The 14,685-nt window shown below is 42.2% G+C and overlaps 1 protein-coding gene across 2 annotated transcripts in view; it reads left to right on the forward strand.

Moving 5' to 3' along the window:
• Positions 1–9,177, forward strand: part of EEFSEC (eukaryotic elongation factor, selenocysteine-tRNA specific) — a 270,403-nt gene extending 261,226 nt beyond the window's left edge. For both annotated transcript variants that reach the window (XM_019504946.1, XM_019504948.1), the window contains exon 7: positions 6,040–9,177. In XM_019504946.1, coding sequence (XP_019360491.1) covers positions 6,040–6,224 — 185 coding nt within the window. In that variant the 3' untranslated portion in view covers positions 6,225–9,177. The remainder of the gene's footprint in view (positions 1–6,039) is intronic.
• Positions 9,178–14,685: the final 5,508 nt, after the last annotated feature.

The following is a 14,685-nucleotide window of genomic DNA, read 5'->3' on the forward strand; positions in this document are numbered from 1 at the left end:
AACTCCCCAAGAGACAGCCGCACCATTGGCTGCACTGGGAGAGGCCCCGCCAAAGGGCGAATGTGTGTTATGTTCATTACTGATCTAAATTACACTGCTTACAGAAAACCACATAATTTAGATTGATTCTGCCTTGAGTTTTCTGAATGTCTGTACATAGTTATAAAGTAGCTTCATGAACTCTTCTGCCAAGCACAGGGTTTTTTTGTTTCTTCTCCTTAATGGTATTTCTTTTTGAGGTTAGAGGAAGAGGGGATTTAATGGAGAGTCTGCTCCTCTAGCACCTTGCAACTGATCTGTTTGCAGAGCAACACTGGAAAAAAAATCATCTGTAGTACAGGTATAGGATAAGGAAGCAATGTGTGGTTTCGTTTCCATATGGGCTTGCTGCAAAGACCACTGAAGTCAATGGGAAAATGTTCATTGACATCATTAAGTTTTGCATCAGACCTGATTAAAAGGAGATTTGATCAGATGAGTATAAAGGATGAAATTAAATAAATATAAGGGAACCTTAAAACTTCATTATGGACCAGTCAGACTGGGTAGATGCTAAGCATCATATACTTGACAGGAAAAAGAAAGAATTGAGTGAATAATGCTGTTTCCTGCATTTTTCTGACTGAAGAAATGAGCTCAGATTGATATTGTGTATAATTTGCATGCCAAATTACTGGGATTGCATATTTGTCTGAAAAGTCTACAAAACTTTTTGCATGAACAGCTGTAAAAATCTTGTCTACTATGCTAAGATTAAAATAAGGGTAACCGCAATTAGTATAAAGTTCGATTTAATTTTTGAAAATAATATAAAATTATTGCAAGTGTTCTTTTTTTATACATGACAGCCATCTGAGGGGTTGAAAATAATTTTTTTCCTAATAAGATATTATTTGCATTTAAGTTTGTGAAATTCACAGTTTTAGGAATTATGAAAGACTCAATTTGGGTTGAGTACTTTAGTCCATGCGAAGACAAAGAAGCCTTCAATAAACATTTAGGTCCCAACATTGTTTTCTACTTGTAGTCAGTGAAACGTAACATAATGCAGTGGCTTAAGAGCTGTTGTATCCTTACATTTCTGTCTGTAGCCAAGGTTGCTCTCAGTATAAGTACATTTCAAGTACAGTCTGGCTGGGATGTGCATGTTATACACATGGTAGCAAATAGCAGGTGATGGGTGGGAATGAATTTGCTAAGCTTTCAGATATCTCTTATGCCCTTGAGGATTGCCCGTTAATAATATTAATATGTAGGTATTTCCCAGTGATGTGGGCAAGGCGCTTGTTAGAACTTTGAAGCTAAAGTCTTTTTTAACACAGAGACCTTTTTGAATTTTAATCCATTAGCAACTTGGCAAAATAAAGTAATTGTCCAACAGAGGAAGGAAAAAAAAAATCTATTAACGTTTGCTACAAATCCGAGTAGTACAGGCAGCACTTAATTAATGGAACAGATTTCTCACTATGTATTCAAGCTAACATAGTCATTGTTCAAGAGAGATTAGACCCTTAATGTAAGTAAGTTAAACTAGACCTCCATCTAAAAATATCCGTCATTTCAGCTATTAAAGGGCTGATGTCTTCTTCGGTGACAGATATATTTCCCTTCATTTCCTTGGTTTTGTAAAATGTAAAGTATGCATTGTGTGTAACGCGAGAAATCCACGGAGGTAGATGAAACCTAGATTGCGCCTCTCCGCCTGTCTCCCTCTGCTTGCTCCTTTGTGCAGCTCCATATCACAGAGCCTCTTCAGCCCATAGACCTCCTGGCACCAGAGTGAAAAAAAACAGCAAATGCCATTTGTCAGGGTACGATGCCAGCCACCTAATCTGTTTGCAGAATGAGGGCCGTGGGATCTGATTAAGTAATTTAGATACCTTGCGAATTTAATAATACCTGAGCTGCATTTGGCTGGCAGCCCATGATTTCACTTGTAGGAACTACCACATTCTTCCATTTCTCCTGCTAACTCCTCTCGCACATAATACCTTATTTGAATCCAAATAGGTGGGGAAGGCTGCAGGTGAGGTATGCTTTTGCTTCCCTCATTTTGGATTTTTTTGGATGGTTTGGAAAGAGAATTACTCTTTTCATTTTCCTGTTTCTTTTTTTTAAAAAACTTTTTCCCATCTTACGCAGTTGTTTTACAACTTATATGAATCTTCTTTTTTTCGTCGTGTTCACTTGAAACTAAAATTTTTTAATTGTGGTGCCTAAAAGTGGGCACCTACATATGTGGCCTGACTTTGACGGGGACTGAGGCCACACAGTCCCTCGTGACTTCAGTGGTAGTTGTGGAAGTGCACAACTTGCAACTGCTGCTGCACTGCACCTTGGAAGTCAACCCCTTCTATGTTGCCATCATTTAATATATTTATTGTCGTGGCCAGTTGGAGATATAGTATTAGACTTGGTACAAACCAAGCAGAAGAGTTAGTGGGCATAGATTTAGGAGTGTAACTGGTGAAAACTGTAGTCACTGTATGAAGTGTTTTCCCCTCCCCCAACCCCCATTACAAAACTTAGTTGTAAAAATGGGTTGTGGTTGTTTTTAATGAAAATGAGCCTTTCTGAGAGGATTGGAAGCTCATATCATTTTAGCAATAGCAGTATGTCGGCGGCATCAATACAGCACCAGTAATAAGGACAAGAAGGTAAAACTGACTAGAAACCAAAGTGAAACACCACAATGTCCTTGTCTAAACTGAGGGAAGTCCAAAAAGTAAATGCACTTCCTCGGGAAGTGGAGGAAGCCCTGTTGCAGAGGGACAGCTCTAGCTAGACTGATCACAACAGTAGAAAGGAGACAATAGGGTATAAATCCTGCAAAGGCAGGGAACTGGACAGGATGAGCTAATGGGTAGTTTTTCCATCCCTAATTATTATTGCTATTGTTTCCAGCAGCAGTGTAACTGGCCAGTGCCGTGACTGTGCAGAGGCAGTAGGGAAGGCAGAGCAGCATCAGTGGCAAAAAAAGGAGGCGATGTTTCCCCCAGCAGCTGTTCCTTCCTGCATGCTGCCACCAGTTCTCTACCCTCCCCACTGCTGGAGCTGGTGTTGGAGCAGGAAAGGTGCAGGAGAAAAGCAGGGACAGGAGAGTGAGGCACCCCCCTAGGTCTTTTCTGACAGCCCCCCTTAGATATGGGCTGTAACACCTGGAACTCCTATCCCACTTGCCCATCCATCCTTACTCTCCTGGTTTCCAGTAGCATTTACAATGTGCTTGGTGTTTTCCAAACAAAAATAAGGCACTTTCTATGAAACAATTAAATTCTGTCATTTTAATATTGTAAGGGGGTGGTTGAAATAGAAGCAGACAATTTTTAAATGAGTTGATGAGCACAGCACAATTAAAAAACCAACCAAACAAAAATCACCTCCATGCAGTAAAGGCATAAAACAACACTGCATGGTCAGGCCTTGTTATCTAGCTTGATTAATTGCACCTCACGCATGCAAGGATAATCATCATCAAACTTCTGAGCCACCAAGAAGAAACCAGCCCTTTCATTTTCTTGTGAAATAATTATTGTGTTTTATGTATTCCAGCATCCAGTGATAGAAGGTAGTTGGTTGGGGGGGCGGGGTGGGGATACACCCAAAATGTTTTACTTATTAAACATATTCATTTCAGGAGGCTTTGTAGCATACATGCAAGGTAATGTGGGCTGACATCTGACTGCCATAATTGAGAGCAGGTGTTTGTTTATTTTACATATATGAAATACCCCCCCACCTCCCTGCACACACACACATGCACACACAATCTTTGGAAAGAGCAGTGCCCACTTGACTTTCTTCTCTGTTTTCAAAATACAGAGCATTTTAGGACCCCCCCTTCATGGTGGGGAGTTGACAGCTTCCTGGTTTTGCTCCCCATTTACTTCCTCTTCTTCCTCCCTCCCCCTTTGCTGCATGCTGTCGTTGCCACATGGAACAATTTGCTATCTGACAGAGCAAGAAGAGAAGGTGGCCCTCGGTGCTGAGTCCCCACAATGCCCTCTAGATGTGTCTGTAATGGAGCAAATCACCAGTGCTTGTAGACCTCCTGTCTCCAGTAAATCATAAGCATCTCAATCTTTTTGTCAGGCCATGATATGAGAATCCGCATCTGAGTTTCAGTATGAGGGGAGAGAAGCTGATTAAGTGTTTGAGATAAGGTTATGTGACACCACAGGTTAAAAATACCTGAACTGAAATTGGCCAAATGCCTGAGAACCACGTTTCGGAGTATTCAGCTAGGTGGCACCGAATATGCTTGTAAGGGATCCTCTCTCATTCGCTGTAAAAAAAGAAAAGCAAAAGCTGTAAGAGTGGTCAGGAAGCAGCAGGATCTCCCTTGTTTTACAGTGTTTATTTGGATTTGGCTAACTCGCGTCTCATCTGAAATGTTACCAATGTGACATGGTAAAATATAATAACTGTAAATAAATATAAAAAATATAAAAATATAAAAATTGTAAATAAATCTCTGAGAAAGCTTAGGAAGAAAAGGTCGGGTATTCATATGTCCAGAGCCAGCCTTAGGGGAAATGGCGCCTTGAGCAAACCTGTATTTTGCTCCACTGTCACCCCCCAAGTCAGTGACGTTTTCATTCTTGCTGATTCCTGTGTAAGGGTTGGTCACCCCCTTCCCCACTTTCCATTACCCTGGGGCTAAGCCTGGCAGCAGTGGCACTGGGCACCCCCAGGGCAAGGGATGGGACAGAGTGAGCTTCACGCAGCTCCACCGCAGCCCCCAGTACCCAGCTGGCCCTGGGCTGTGCTCTTAATATCCCTGCGGACCCGCCCAGCGCTGCAGCAACCAGCAGCATGGGCACCCCTTAGCGAGCATGGCAGACAGCCCAGTCTCAGCCCTGGGCAGCAGCACTGCCCTTCTCAGTGTGGGAACCTGCTCTGGACAGGAAATTGCCTCCCTCTGGGCCCTGCAGAGGTAGGGACTGCCTGGGGCAGCCTTGTTTTGGGCATGGGAGGGGCAAGGCAACACCCTGGTCATGTGCAGGGTGGTGGTCAGTCAGGCCCAGCCAGATTGCCCCCCACTGTGTGGGCCTGGCAGGGCCAGGCAGTGCCAGGGTGACAGCTGCAGCCCCCCGTGGAAGCGTTCACCTCTCTGAGCCCACTGGTCTCAGCAGTTCTCCCCTATTCTGGCCTCTGCCTGCACTGCCGGCCATCCAGCCTCCTCTCCCAAGACACTCTCCATGGGCCGGCCACACTGCAGGGGCCATGCCCGCCCTGTGAGGGACCACGTGTGGGCTCCCTCCCACCCTGGCGAATGTCTGCCCAGGTTCACAGAGCTGGCCTTAGGGAAAATGGCACTCTGGGCAGTTGCCCACATCATCCACCCCTAGGGCCGGCTCTGGGTAAACCATTTCAGTCCTTCCCCAGTGTTGTACTTCCAGAGTCAGGTTCTCCCCATTTTTTTCAGTCTGGACCCCCTTAATGTTAAAAGACAATTGTAACCCATTTTGGCCAGAAGCAGCACTTTTGTAGCTCTGAGCATATTGAACAGCACACTTTTGGCCAGGCTTAAGTGATGCACCAAAAATGTTCAAGATGCTCTGGTCATTATGCATGTGTGTGCTTCCTCTGCCCCCCGCCTCAGAATATAACCATTGGTTAATTTTTGGTTTGTGGCTTACATGTGTGTAGTTTATCTGTACAAACTTGCTGGCCTCAACTCCTCTCAAGGAGAAAAGCAGCGGCTGGAAAGGATCTACACGGGGCAAAGAGGAAGGCCTGCAGATCAGGCCTATCTCAGACAATCTGGCGTGTTTTGATGTATTGGGGCCCGCAGTAACCAAGAACAAGGGTGAAGAGGTTGATACTGGGTTGTTCGTGTTACCATTCTGAACGGCATGTTCGAACAATTTTAGGTTTCGTTGTTGCCAGGGAACTCTAAATGGAGGCAGTAGAAGCCACCATCTGGCTTGCTTGAGATGCAGGGGTGGTCTCACTTCTTCATTGTTTTTAGTTGTAATGTTGACATCCTGACTGAGAAGTTTGTTTTTTTGTCATGCATGTTCTTGTTCCTTTTAGATGGGCTCAAGCCAGACACAAAGGCACTTCTGACTGTTGCCTCTAAGAAGAAATCCAGAGCAGGGAAGGGGGATGCAGCCAAAGAGGATGACAGCACCAAAACTGAGTCAGCCCAGCCTGTTGCCATCAGCCTTCTCTTTAAAAGATATGTCTTTGACACGCAGAAGAAAATGATTCAGTCTTGAGAAGGCAGAAGAGGCCCTCTGGGTGATGTCTGAAGTACCCTGAAAAGGCTAGACTCCAAAATGAGCTTGGCTGGAAAATATTTGTTGTCTGAACACACATTAAACTCTAATAAAAGGTTTTGATCTTAGAAACATTGTAGATGGATTCCTTCCTTATGAATTAAGGCTAGAAGCTGTTCCTTTCCCTACAGCTTAGCTTGGTCCCCAGAATCCATTTGTTCAGATACTGCTCTTTGAATCTGTCTGTTGTGCTTCATGGCCCCTTGGACAATGTCAGCTGCTAATTCTATGCTTACTGTTTGTAACCAAAAGAAATAGTTTTTTTTATGGAGCATTTGAAGTCTCTTTTATTTTAAACAGTCCCCAACAATATAGAAATCTAAACCTGATGTCATTTGGGGAATTTTATTTGTAAATGAAATCACCAGTCTAGTTTCACTGCCCCAAGTTGAATTGGAGGCAAAAAAATATATACTGTGAATGGGTGAAAACAAAAAATAGATGTTTCCAATTCTTTCAGATCTAAGTATACAAGGGGCTGTTTGTAAGACAGGTATGGAATTGTTTTATATGTATTATTTGTACCTTGGCTGTCTGCCATGTTATGACATCCATAAAGCCACAAATAATTTGATGGTCTATAGTGTTATGTTTGCTATCCTGGAGGTTCAAGACTGCTTTTCTACAATATTTCACACAGCTTTTCTTGAGTCTGCTGGCTATTTCTTTGAATCTGGAGGGAATCGGGAGAGTAAGCCATTCTGAGCCACTACTGAGAACAGTTTTCATTTTTTGTAAGCAATATGGCTGTTTTGTGAAAACCAAAAAAAAAAGTTATCTCTGGAAATAGTCAGTGGCTTTAGTTCATTAAAGTAATGATAGTAGCTTGTGATATAAGGCCTTGTAAACTGAATATCTCCAAGATGCTTTAGAAACCATTAGTTGTTGAAAGGGGGTCTCAAGGGTACTTTAGTATTTCTCTTGATTTAATGTCCTAACCTCATAAAAGCTTGGAGAATTATGGGTCTCCAGTGGTCCCTGTTTGTTTCTTGTAGAGCATAAGCCACCGTAACATTGATAACAAACAATGATTATACACATACAGAAGCTGCTGTTTTTAGCAGAGACGAACTTGGGATTTGCCATGCAAAAAGCATTAGTCCCTGCTACTTGAGCAAAAGGAGAAACTCGTTTGCTGTCGGCAAGTGTTAGGCTGTTGTAATTTCTGGGAGCAGCCATGAGAGTAAGATTACCACCTGCACCAAGCCAGGGCATTACTTGAGGTGACTCTAGGTCATTATCTTCCCTGCTTATGAAATCATTATTAAGTAGTAATTCAGTGATGGAAGTAATGGTGGCCAGTTAACTTGTGCCCATCCAGCTGGCTTAGATGGCAGAGCAAAATATTGTACTATCCTTCTTGTGTATTTTATTTTTAATTTCCAGATGACAGAAACAGACTAAAGGGCAAAACACGAACTGGCCCCAAGGCAGGGTAAGGTTGAGTGCCTACACTAGCTTGACAGTGCCACTTTAAATGAGCACAAAAATAGTGCTTTGTGGACTAATCCCAAACGGTTTCTGCTGAGTGAGTGAGTCCCAGGCAAAGCTTTAGCACATCCCTTAAGATTATGGGGTGTGCTTTCAGTTTGATCCACGAGGAATTAGGCAGGCAACTTCAGCTAGGGCTTAATGTGACTTGCACTGCCAGCCCTGCTGGAAAATGTATTCCTCTGCAAGGGAAAAATGCGTCTCCCTCCCCCCACAACTCTGCAGACTCTCTCCTGCCCTCCCATGTTTCCAAGAATATTTATTACATTCTCTATTTTCTATGTCTTAATCAAATCCCATTTTGCACCCTTTACTTCAGACACTAGAACTTTGCTCAGTGGTTAGATGCTACAACTATGGGTGCTATAGAAAACTGTTATCTTGATGACATAGAGGGAAACTCCTTTATATTGCATCAGCTTAGTCTGAGAATTATTTTATAAATACCTCTTTCAGAGGAAATTCAGAAAGGATGAGTTGATCTCTTGCAATTATTTAAGAACCTGCAGCAGTGTTTATCTGTGTTAATGCTGGTGCTGTTCCCACATTTTAAACGGGAGAATTTAATACTGCCAACCTGACATTCACCTTGAGTTACAGTGGGGAACGATGGTCTCTGCGACTTGCCATAAACTCTGCTGTGTGATATTGCTGGCTGCTGTGTTCCAGACCAAAGTTGGCAGCATTTCACTGATGGTTTAGTGATTGTTGTCTGGATGGTTTGTAAGACTATTTCTGTGTGGAAGGCACTATATGAATGCAAGGTATTGTATGCTGTTATGCAATATTATCTATTTAATATTTTATCAGTTTTCCTTGTTTTTTCAACCTGTTCTCTCCCGTTACTCGAGGCAGCCTCTCTGAGCCAATTGCTTGTTATGGAATTTGATCCGTCTGACACCATGCGGGTTAGCAATACTCACTGAGCCAGTACAGCCCTCTGTCTGCCTGAACAGCTGCCTAATGCTTTATAATTCTGTACAGAAACCCCTGCTGAAAAGTACACTATCCCTTTGCTTTAGTCACCTCACAGAGTGTGATATTTTATAGGACAGAGGGCTGGTGGTATCTGCTAAGAACCATTTGGGGGTTTCCCCCTCCCTTTTTAATTCCAAAAGGAAGACTTAAAATGTGCCCGAGAACTTTGATTACAATGTGCTATTACTGCAGATCTCTGGCTGCTGTCCTGAGGCTGTTGGATACACATTCAAAAAAAGGGTGAAATGGTGGAACAAAATGATTATGGGAAAATCAAAGCTTTTAAAGACATTTGTAGGATGAACAGATGTTCAAACATTCTTTTATTTGGTTTCCAGACAGACACAGAGACTTTCCTTTCATCCTGGTAATCAGTGCATTATGGTGTAATTTGTAAAAATGACATTAAAAAAATATTAACAGGGTCATATTGTGATCTACTGACTCTGTCTCATTAAGCCATGAAGCTAAAAACTGGCAACTGGGAAAAGGGGTTAAATATTGAAGACTGTGCTGTAGTCACACACATCATCGATGCATTAACATGAATGCAAACATCAGAATTGTTTAGAAATGACTAAGGTTTCAAAATCATCTGTCAAAAGCTAGGAAATGTTAAGTTCGTGCTGATGATATTTAATGCTTAATTCACCCAGGTTGAGCTGTGGGAGATAAGAGGCTGAATAAAACTCTGTTCAGGTGAGAACTGCTCAATGTTTTATAAATGCGTTTATTTTACCTTTTCTTTTTTATTTATGGATTTTATTTTCATGTTCTGTTGCATCCTGCTTCAGTCTGTGGTCCCGCTACAGCACCTCAGCTGACAAGGTGAAAGAACTGCAGGACCTGGTTGCAATGATTAAGTAGATGGCATCTTTCACTGTTCCTGCCTCAGGGTGGGGTGCATGGTGATGCTGAAGGTCCTGATTTCTGTGCGAGGTAAAACCCAAGTCCTGCAAAACTGTTGGCATGAAAAATCACTTGGTGTCCCTCAGTTGCATAAAGGTATTAACTGGCAAAATGCCAACCTGGAGAATCATGTTCTGCTTACCTAAATTCCTGGTAAAGTCTTGCTTGGCTACAGTTTTCTTCTCTAACTGCTGCATCTGTCTGATCTAGGTAAATGACTGTAAAAAAGAATGAGCCACCAACACCGTTGCGGTTCTTGGAGCCTTTATTTGTTTACTAGCACTAAGCATGTTATATGCACATTAGTATTATGTCATTGAGCAGCCAGAGGGTGGTAAAATAATAATGAAAGCCTAGCACTGTTGGAGTATGTGATGACTCTGTCTTGTCCTACAGCAGCTGTGTCCTACTGCAGGGTTGGCTTTATCTTACTGAATTCACCATGTTTACATTTTGTGATGCATTCTGGGATCTTATAGTGCCAAGGATGAAGATAATAGAGAAACTGGTCATTATTAGTAGTATTTTAAGGTATTTGTTTTTCTCTTTTTTTGGTTTAATATCAGCAGTGAACCAAATCACTTTTATTTATGCACAATTTAAATGAATTTATGATTTCATGTCATTTAACAGTGCATGTAATTAGATTCAACATTTTGCAATAAATTCTGAGCTGTTGAATGTAGGAAAGGGAAAAGTAGCTCCATGCTGTGTGGAGCTACTTAGGTGATTGACATCCTTAAAAAATAGACAAGGATACTGCTGTGAAGGAGACTTGAGGACACATGTCTCATTTCTGAGGGCCTGATAAACCAAAATTCCTATCAGGTACATGCTCGGGTTTTTTGAATTCTGGGAGATGGTTCAAGGCCCAGACCGGGTTCTGTTGATGCTTTAGCAGTGGTTGCTTGTTGAGGAACCTGTCTATACCTCTGCTCATACCAGTACCGTGGTGCTGCAGCACTCAGAACCATCATCCACAGTTCCTACCACTCTAACGTGATCTGGTGAAGACTTACTGGCTCTGACCTACTCCAGGCCAAAAAAGGATTGCACTAGCATGTGACTAAATGGTAACAAGAGCTGGATTCCCCACTGTTCTCTTACTGAAAGAAGCTCTAGATCTGGCCCAATTATGACTTCAGTAGAAGATGTTTTGGAGCTCCCCAGAACTCCAGTAGGATCAGTTCAACTAATGGATCAAAGACTCCTTTTCTTCTGCCTCTGACAAAGCAGGGAGGCATTACCTATCTGCTCACTGTGCTTCTGTCCATATAAGCCAGGTTAGTCTGACTGGGAGTCTAAGGGACATTCATGTACATGAAGACATGGGCAGCCCAAGACAAATGTTCTTCCTAGTTAGTTCCTTCTTGGTTTGCAGCCCCATATCAATATACCATGCAGCCATGATCAGTCCTGAGTTACCTGGGCCATACAACCCAAGAAGAAATCTTCCTGCCCTGTCTTCATATTTAGGTTTTTTCTTGCAGAAATATCAAGAGGGTCAACTGATGGAATATACTTTATAACAGTAGGAGTAAGATTTTCAGAAGGAGTGTCTGTAAGAAACAGAGGATCGTTTTGTCCCAAGTACAGTATCCTCCACTTCACCCTAAGAAGAACTGTCATCTCAATGCTGCTTCAGCCCAACCGGATGATTACCATGGCAGGTGATTGCTATCCTTGCAATCCCAGCTGAGAGAACATGGTAAACGTCATGCAAACTTTTAGATATTTTTGTTATTCTAATCTTGGAAGATTGCTGCTTTCATACTCCAGCTTCTGTGGTATCCACATATAATAATAATAATAAAAAAGAAGCAGCAACAGAGGAGCCATGTTGACTTTCAAACAAGCCGATAAGGAAGAAGCAGAGGTTCCAGGAAAATAAAATCTCTTATCCCTGCTCTCCTACAAACTGAACACCAACCTCATTTAGCAAGTTTTACCTGGTTGCTAGGTAGCTAGAATTGCTGAATTTGTCCTTTCCTGGGTGTCTTTGCTTTTGGGAAGCCTGGATCAAGACAAGGGTCAGGAGGGCCTAGAGATTGTAAACAAAGGATATTCTTTCCAGTTCCTGTGCCTTCTTAATTCCCCTTCCCCATTCCTGTCATAAGATTGGAAGAGATATCCATGGAGTTCCAGAGCAGGAAGGTTTTATTTTCATTAATCCTGTTCCCAAAGGAGGCTTCTGACATCTTAACAAATTAATTTATTGTTGCCTCAGGATGGTGATTTTTAGCTTTTGCAGCCTCCACATTAGATCCCCAAGCGCATCACTCTCAAATTATAAGATTTGTATTTCCAAGTAGCATTTAATCCAGGTTCCTGATGTCAAAGCAAATGCAGAGCATTTCCTTCTGTCTCTTCACAACTGCAAGGGTATTCACTAAGTGCCTGGCAGTCATGGCAGCTCACCTAAAGAGATAAAGATATACATACATACCTGTCCCTCAGTGATTGACTGACTGATTTGGGGACTGCCACTTCTAACAGATCCTATTAACTCCTCATCTCTTTTGTGTTCTGGGTCTCAGAGTTAGCCAGGGAGAATCTGTTGTCTCACCTCAAGCCTAGAATTTATAGAAACAGCATTGGAAACCACAGCAAGTGCTTACCTAAGATCAAAGAAGTTCTATGCTGAATCTCAGAACTCCGCTCTAGGATCACCCCAGATCTTCTTTTATAGCCAGCCAATGACTCCTGAGACGCATGGCCTCATGGCTTTACTGGCAGCTGTATATAGGCAACTGGCCACAGTGAGAGTGGTTATCACACCGGTTCTCAATCTTTTTAGACTTGATACTCCTCAGAATATGCCAGCTCTTATTTTTCACTCTTTTTTTTTTTTTTGACCACAGAAAAATAACAGAGCAATTCTCTTGTTGCAAAGGACTCTGAAAGATAACAGCAGGTCAGATTGTTTTTAACACTGGGATTCCTATTAAAAATGTCTTGGTTTATCTTGGAATTCATGTTTGCACAGCTAACAACAGTGCCAACCTTGTGTGCACCCCGTGGCACACTTGAAAGGCTCTCAGGGCACCCTGGTTGAGAATCACTGGGCTATCACATCCCATGGCAGCTTCTTTTAGAGGGAATGTAACAAACTGAAAGGACTGTCTAACTATATTTCTAGTATTGTAACAATAAGTTGTTGACTTGACAAGCAGTGCTGCCTTGAGGTCTGCATTTTGTTTAGCACTAAAGGTAGGCATAGCACCTCAGAGCAAGTTATAAGCACTAGTCTCTCAAAAGCCTATGGGAATCGAGTTGCTCGGTAATTCACAGAAGTGGGATGCAAATTAATGAAGGGAAAGTGAGGAACGGTAAGCACAAGGGCTGCCTGCAAAAGGAAGGAGGAAAGAATGGTAGAGCACGAGAAGCATCTTGTTGCCTTGTCCCATGTGCATCTTGTTGGCTCCCTAGAAAATATAGTTTTTGTTTGAATTCAGATTTGTTTAATCTGTTGATAAATGTACCAGGGAGAAACACAAGGCAAGGAAAAGCCAACATCACATTAGAAGATGCAAGAGGCAGAGGTTAGTGTTGGAAGGCTGAGCAAAATAATTAAGTATTAAGGATGGATTTGAAGGGTGTTTATTTTAGAGAGCTCCAGTTTGTTTCATGTGTTTGTTATTAAGTTCAAGAGAAATATTCTGTTAACAAATGTTTGCATTCTTCAAAGACATTTTTCTAAGTGGTTTTGAACTGCTGTTTCAATTTTGCATCTTTTTCCTTATCTAAAATATTGAAGTCAAGGAGCTCTGAGAAGGGAAACAGACATTGCTTGAAAGGGGACATCCAAGGTGTTGGGTACCTCAAGGAGTTGTTCCACAAAGCTTTATAAACGGAGGAGATCTTACATTCCTGACCATCTTGCTCAACAAGTGATTTATTTGGTCTTTGGTCTAGTACCACCTCACAAAACTATCCCACTGTTTGGCACAGCACAATATGACTGGCACTCTGTGGGAGATGTCACGAGCTAGTAGGCTTGCTGGACTGGGACGAGGTGCATTAGCAGGGATGAGGGAAGAAGACAGAACCGAACTAGCAGATGAGCACGTCTGTTGGGCTTGAGAGGCATTTGGGGCACAAAACTGAAATAGCAGAGGTTGTTGCAGGTTAGGATTGATGTCTATTGGCAGAGCTGTGTAGAGGAATCCCAGTTACCATGTGACTATTTTCTGCTTGGTTTTAGCCAGTGCTATGAATCCTTCAGTTTTATGAGCATCAAGAATTGTGAGATTTCAAGAAAAGTGCTCATGTACAAATTATAAGTGTATCTAATGAATTCTATTTGTTATAAAGGCATAAGCGCATAATGTTAGATATAGACATGTAAGCCACCGGAAGGGTTCTTTAATGTGAAAAATTAAATGCTAAACTTGTGTGATTCAGCTTGACCAAAACATTCAACTCTCTAAATATTTTAAGGTAGCTGCCACCATACCATCTATTTTCTTATTATATTTTACCCTCCTATAGCACATTCTGTATTTAAGAAACTTAAAGCACTTTGAAAGCATAGGTCCATCTTCCCAACACCTCTCTTCTGCAGGTATGTGTATTCCCATTTTACAAGTCGGGAAGTAGAGGCCCAGAGATGGTAGTTAAGTGAGTTGTCCCAGGTTACAGAGTAGAGTGGGTATAAAGTTCAGGATAGTGTCTTGCAGGATCAGTTTCCATCCTGCTTGCTCTGTGCTTCATTTAGCAGCCATGCTCATCCTTGCTTTTACCTAACTTTGAGGGCTGTTGCTCCAAATATATCACAATGGCCACCAACAGATGTACAAGGAAGGGGGGAAATGGCACTTTACTTTCAGCTTGGCGTAGCCCTGTGCTAAGTGCAGTGCATGCCCAGAAGAGAAACTGGTTCGCCCAACATCTGTGTAGATCGTGTGCTTCAGCGAGGGTTTGTGGTACTTTAATAGCTGAAGTGCACAATGTATACAGACTCTGGGGAGCCAGGTCAAACAAACACATTTCCTTGTCCAGTGAAGTGTCGTTTCGGGGGGGG

Source organism: Gavialis gangeticus, unplaced genomic scaffold (genome assembly GCF_001723915.1).
Source record: "Gavialis gangeticus isolate Ggan-Ray unplaced genomic scaffold, GavGan_comp1, whole genome shotgun sequence".
Taxonomy (NCBI): domain Eukaryota; kingdom Metazoa; phylum Chordata; order Crocodylia; family Gavialidae; genus Gavialis; species Gavialis gangeticus.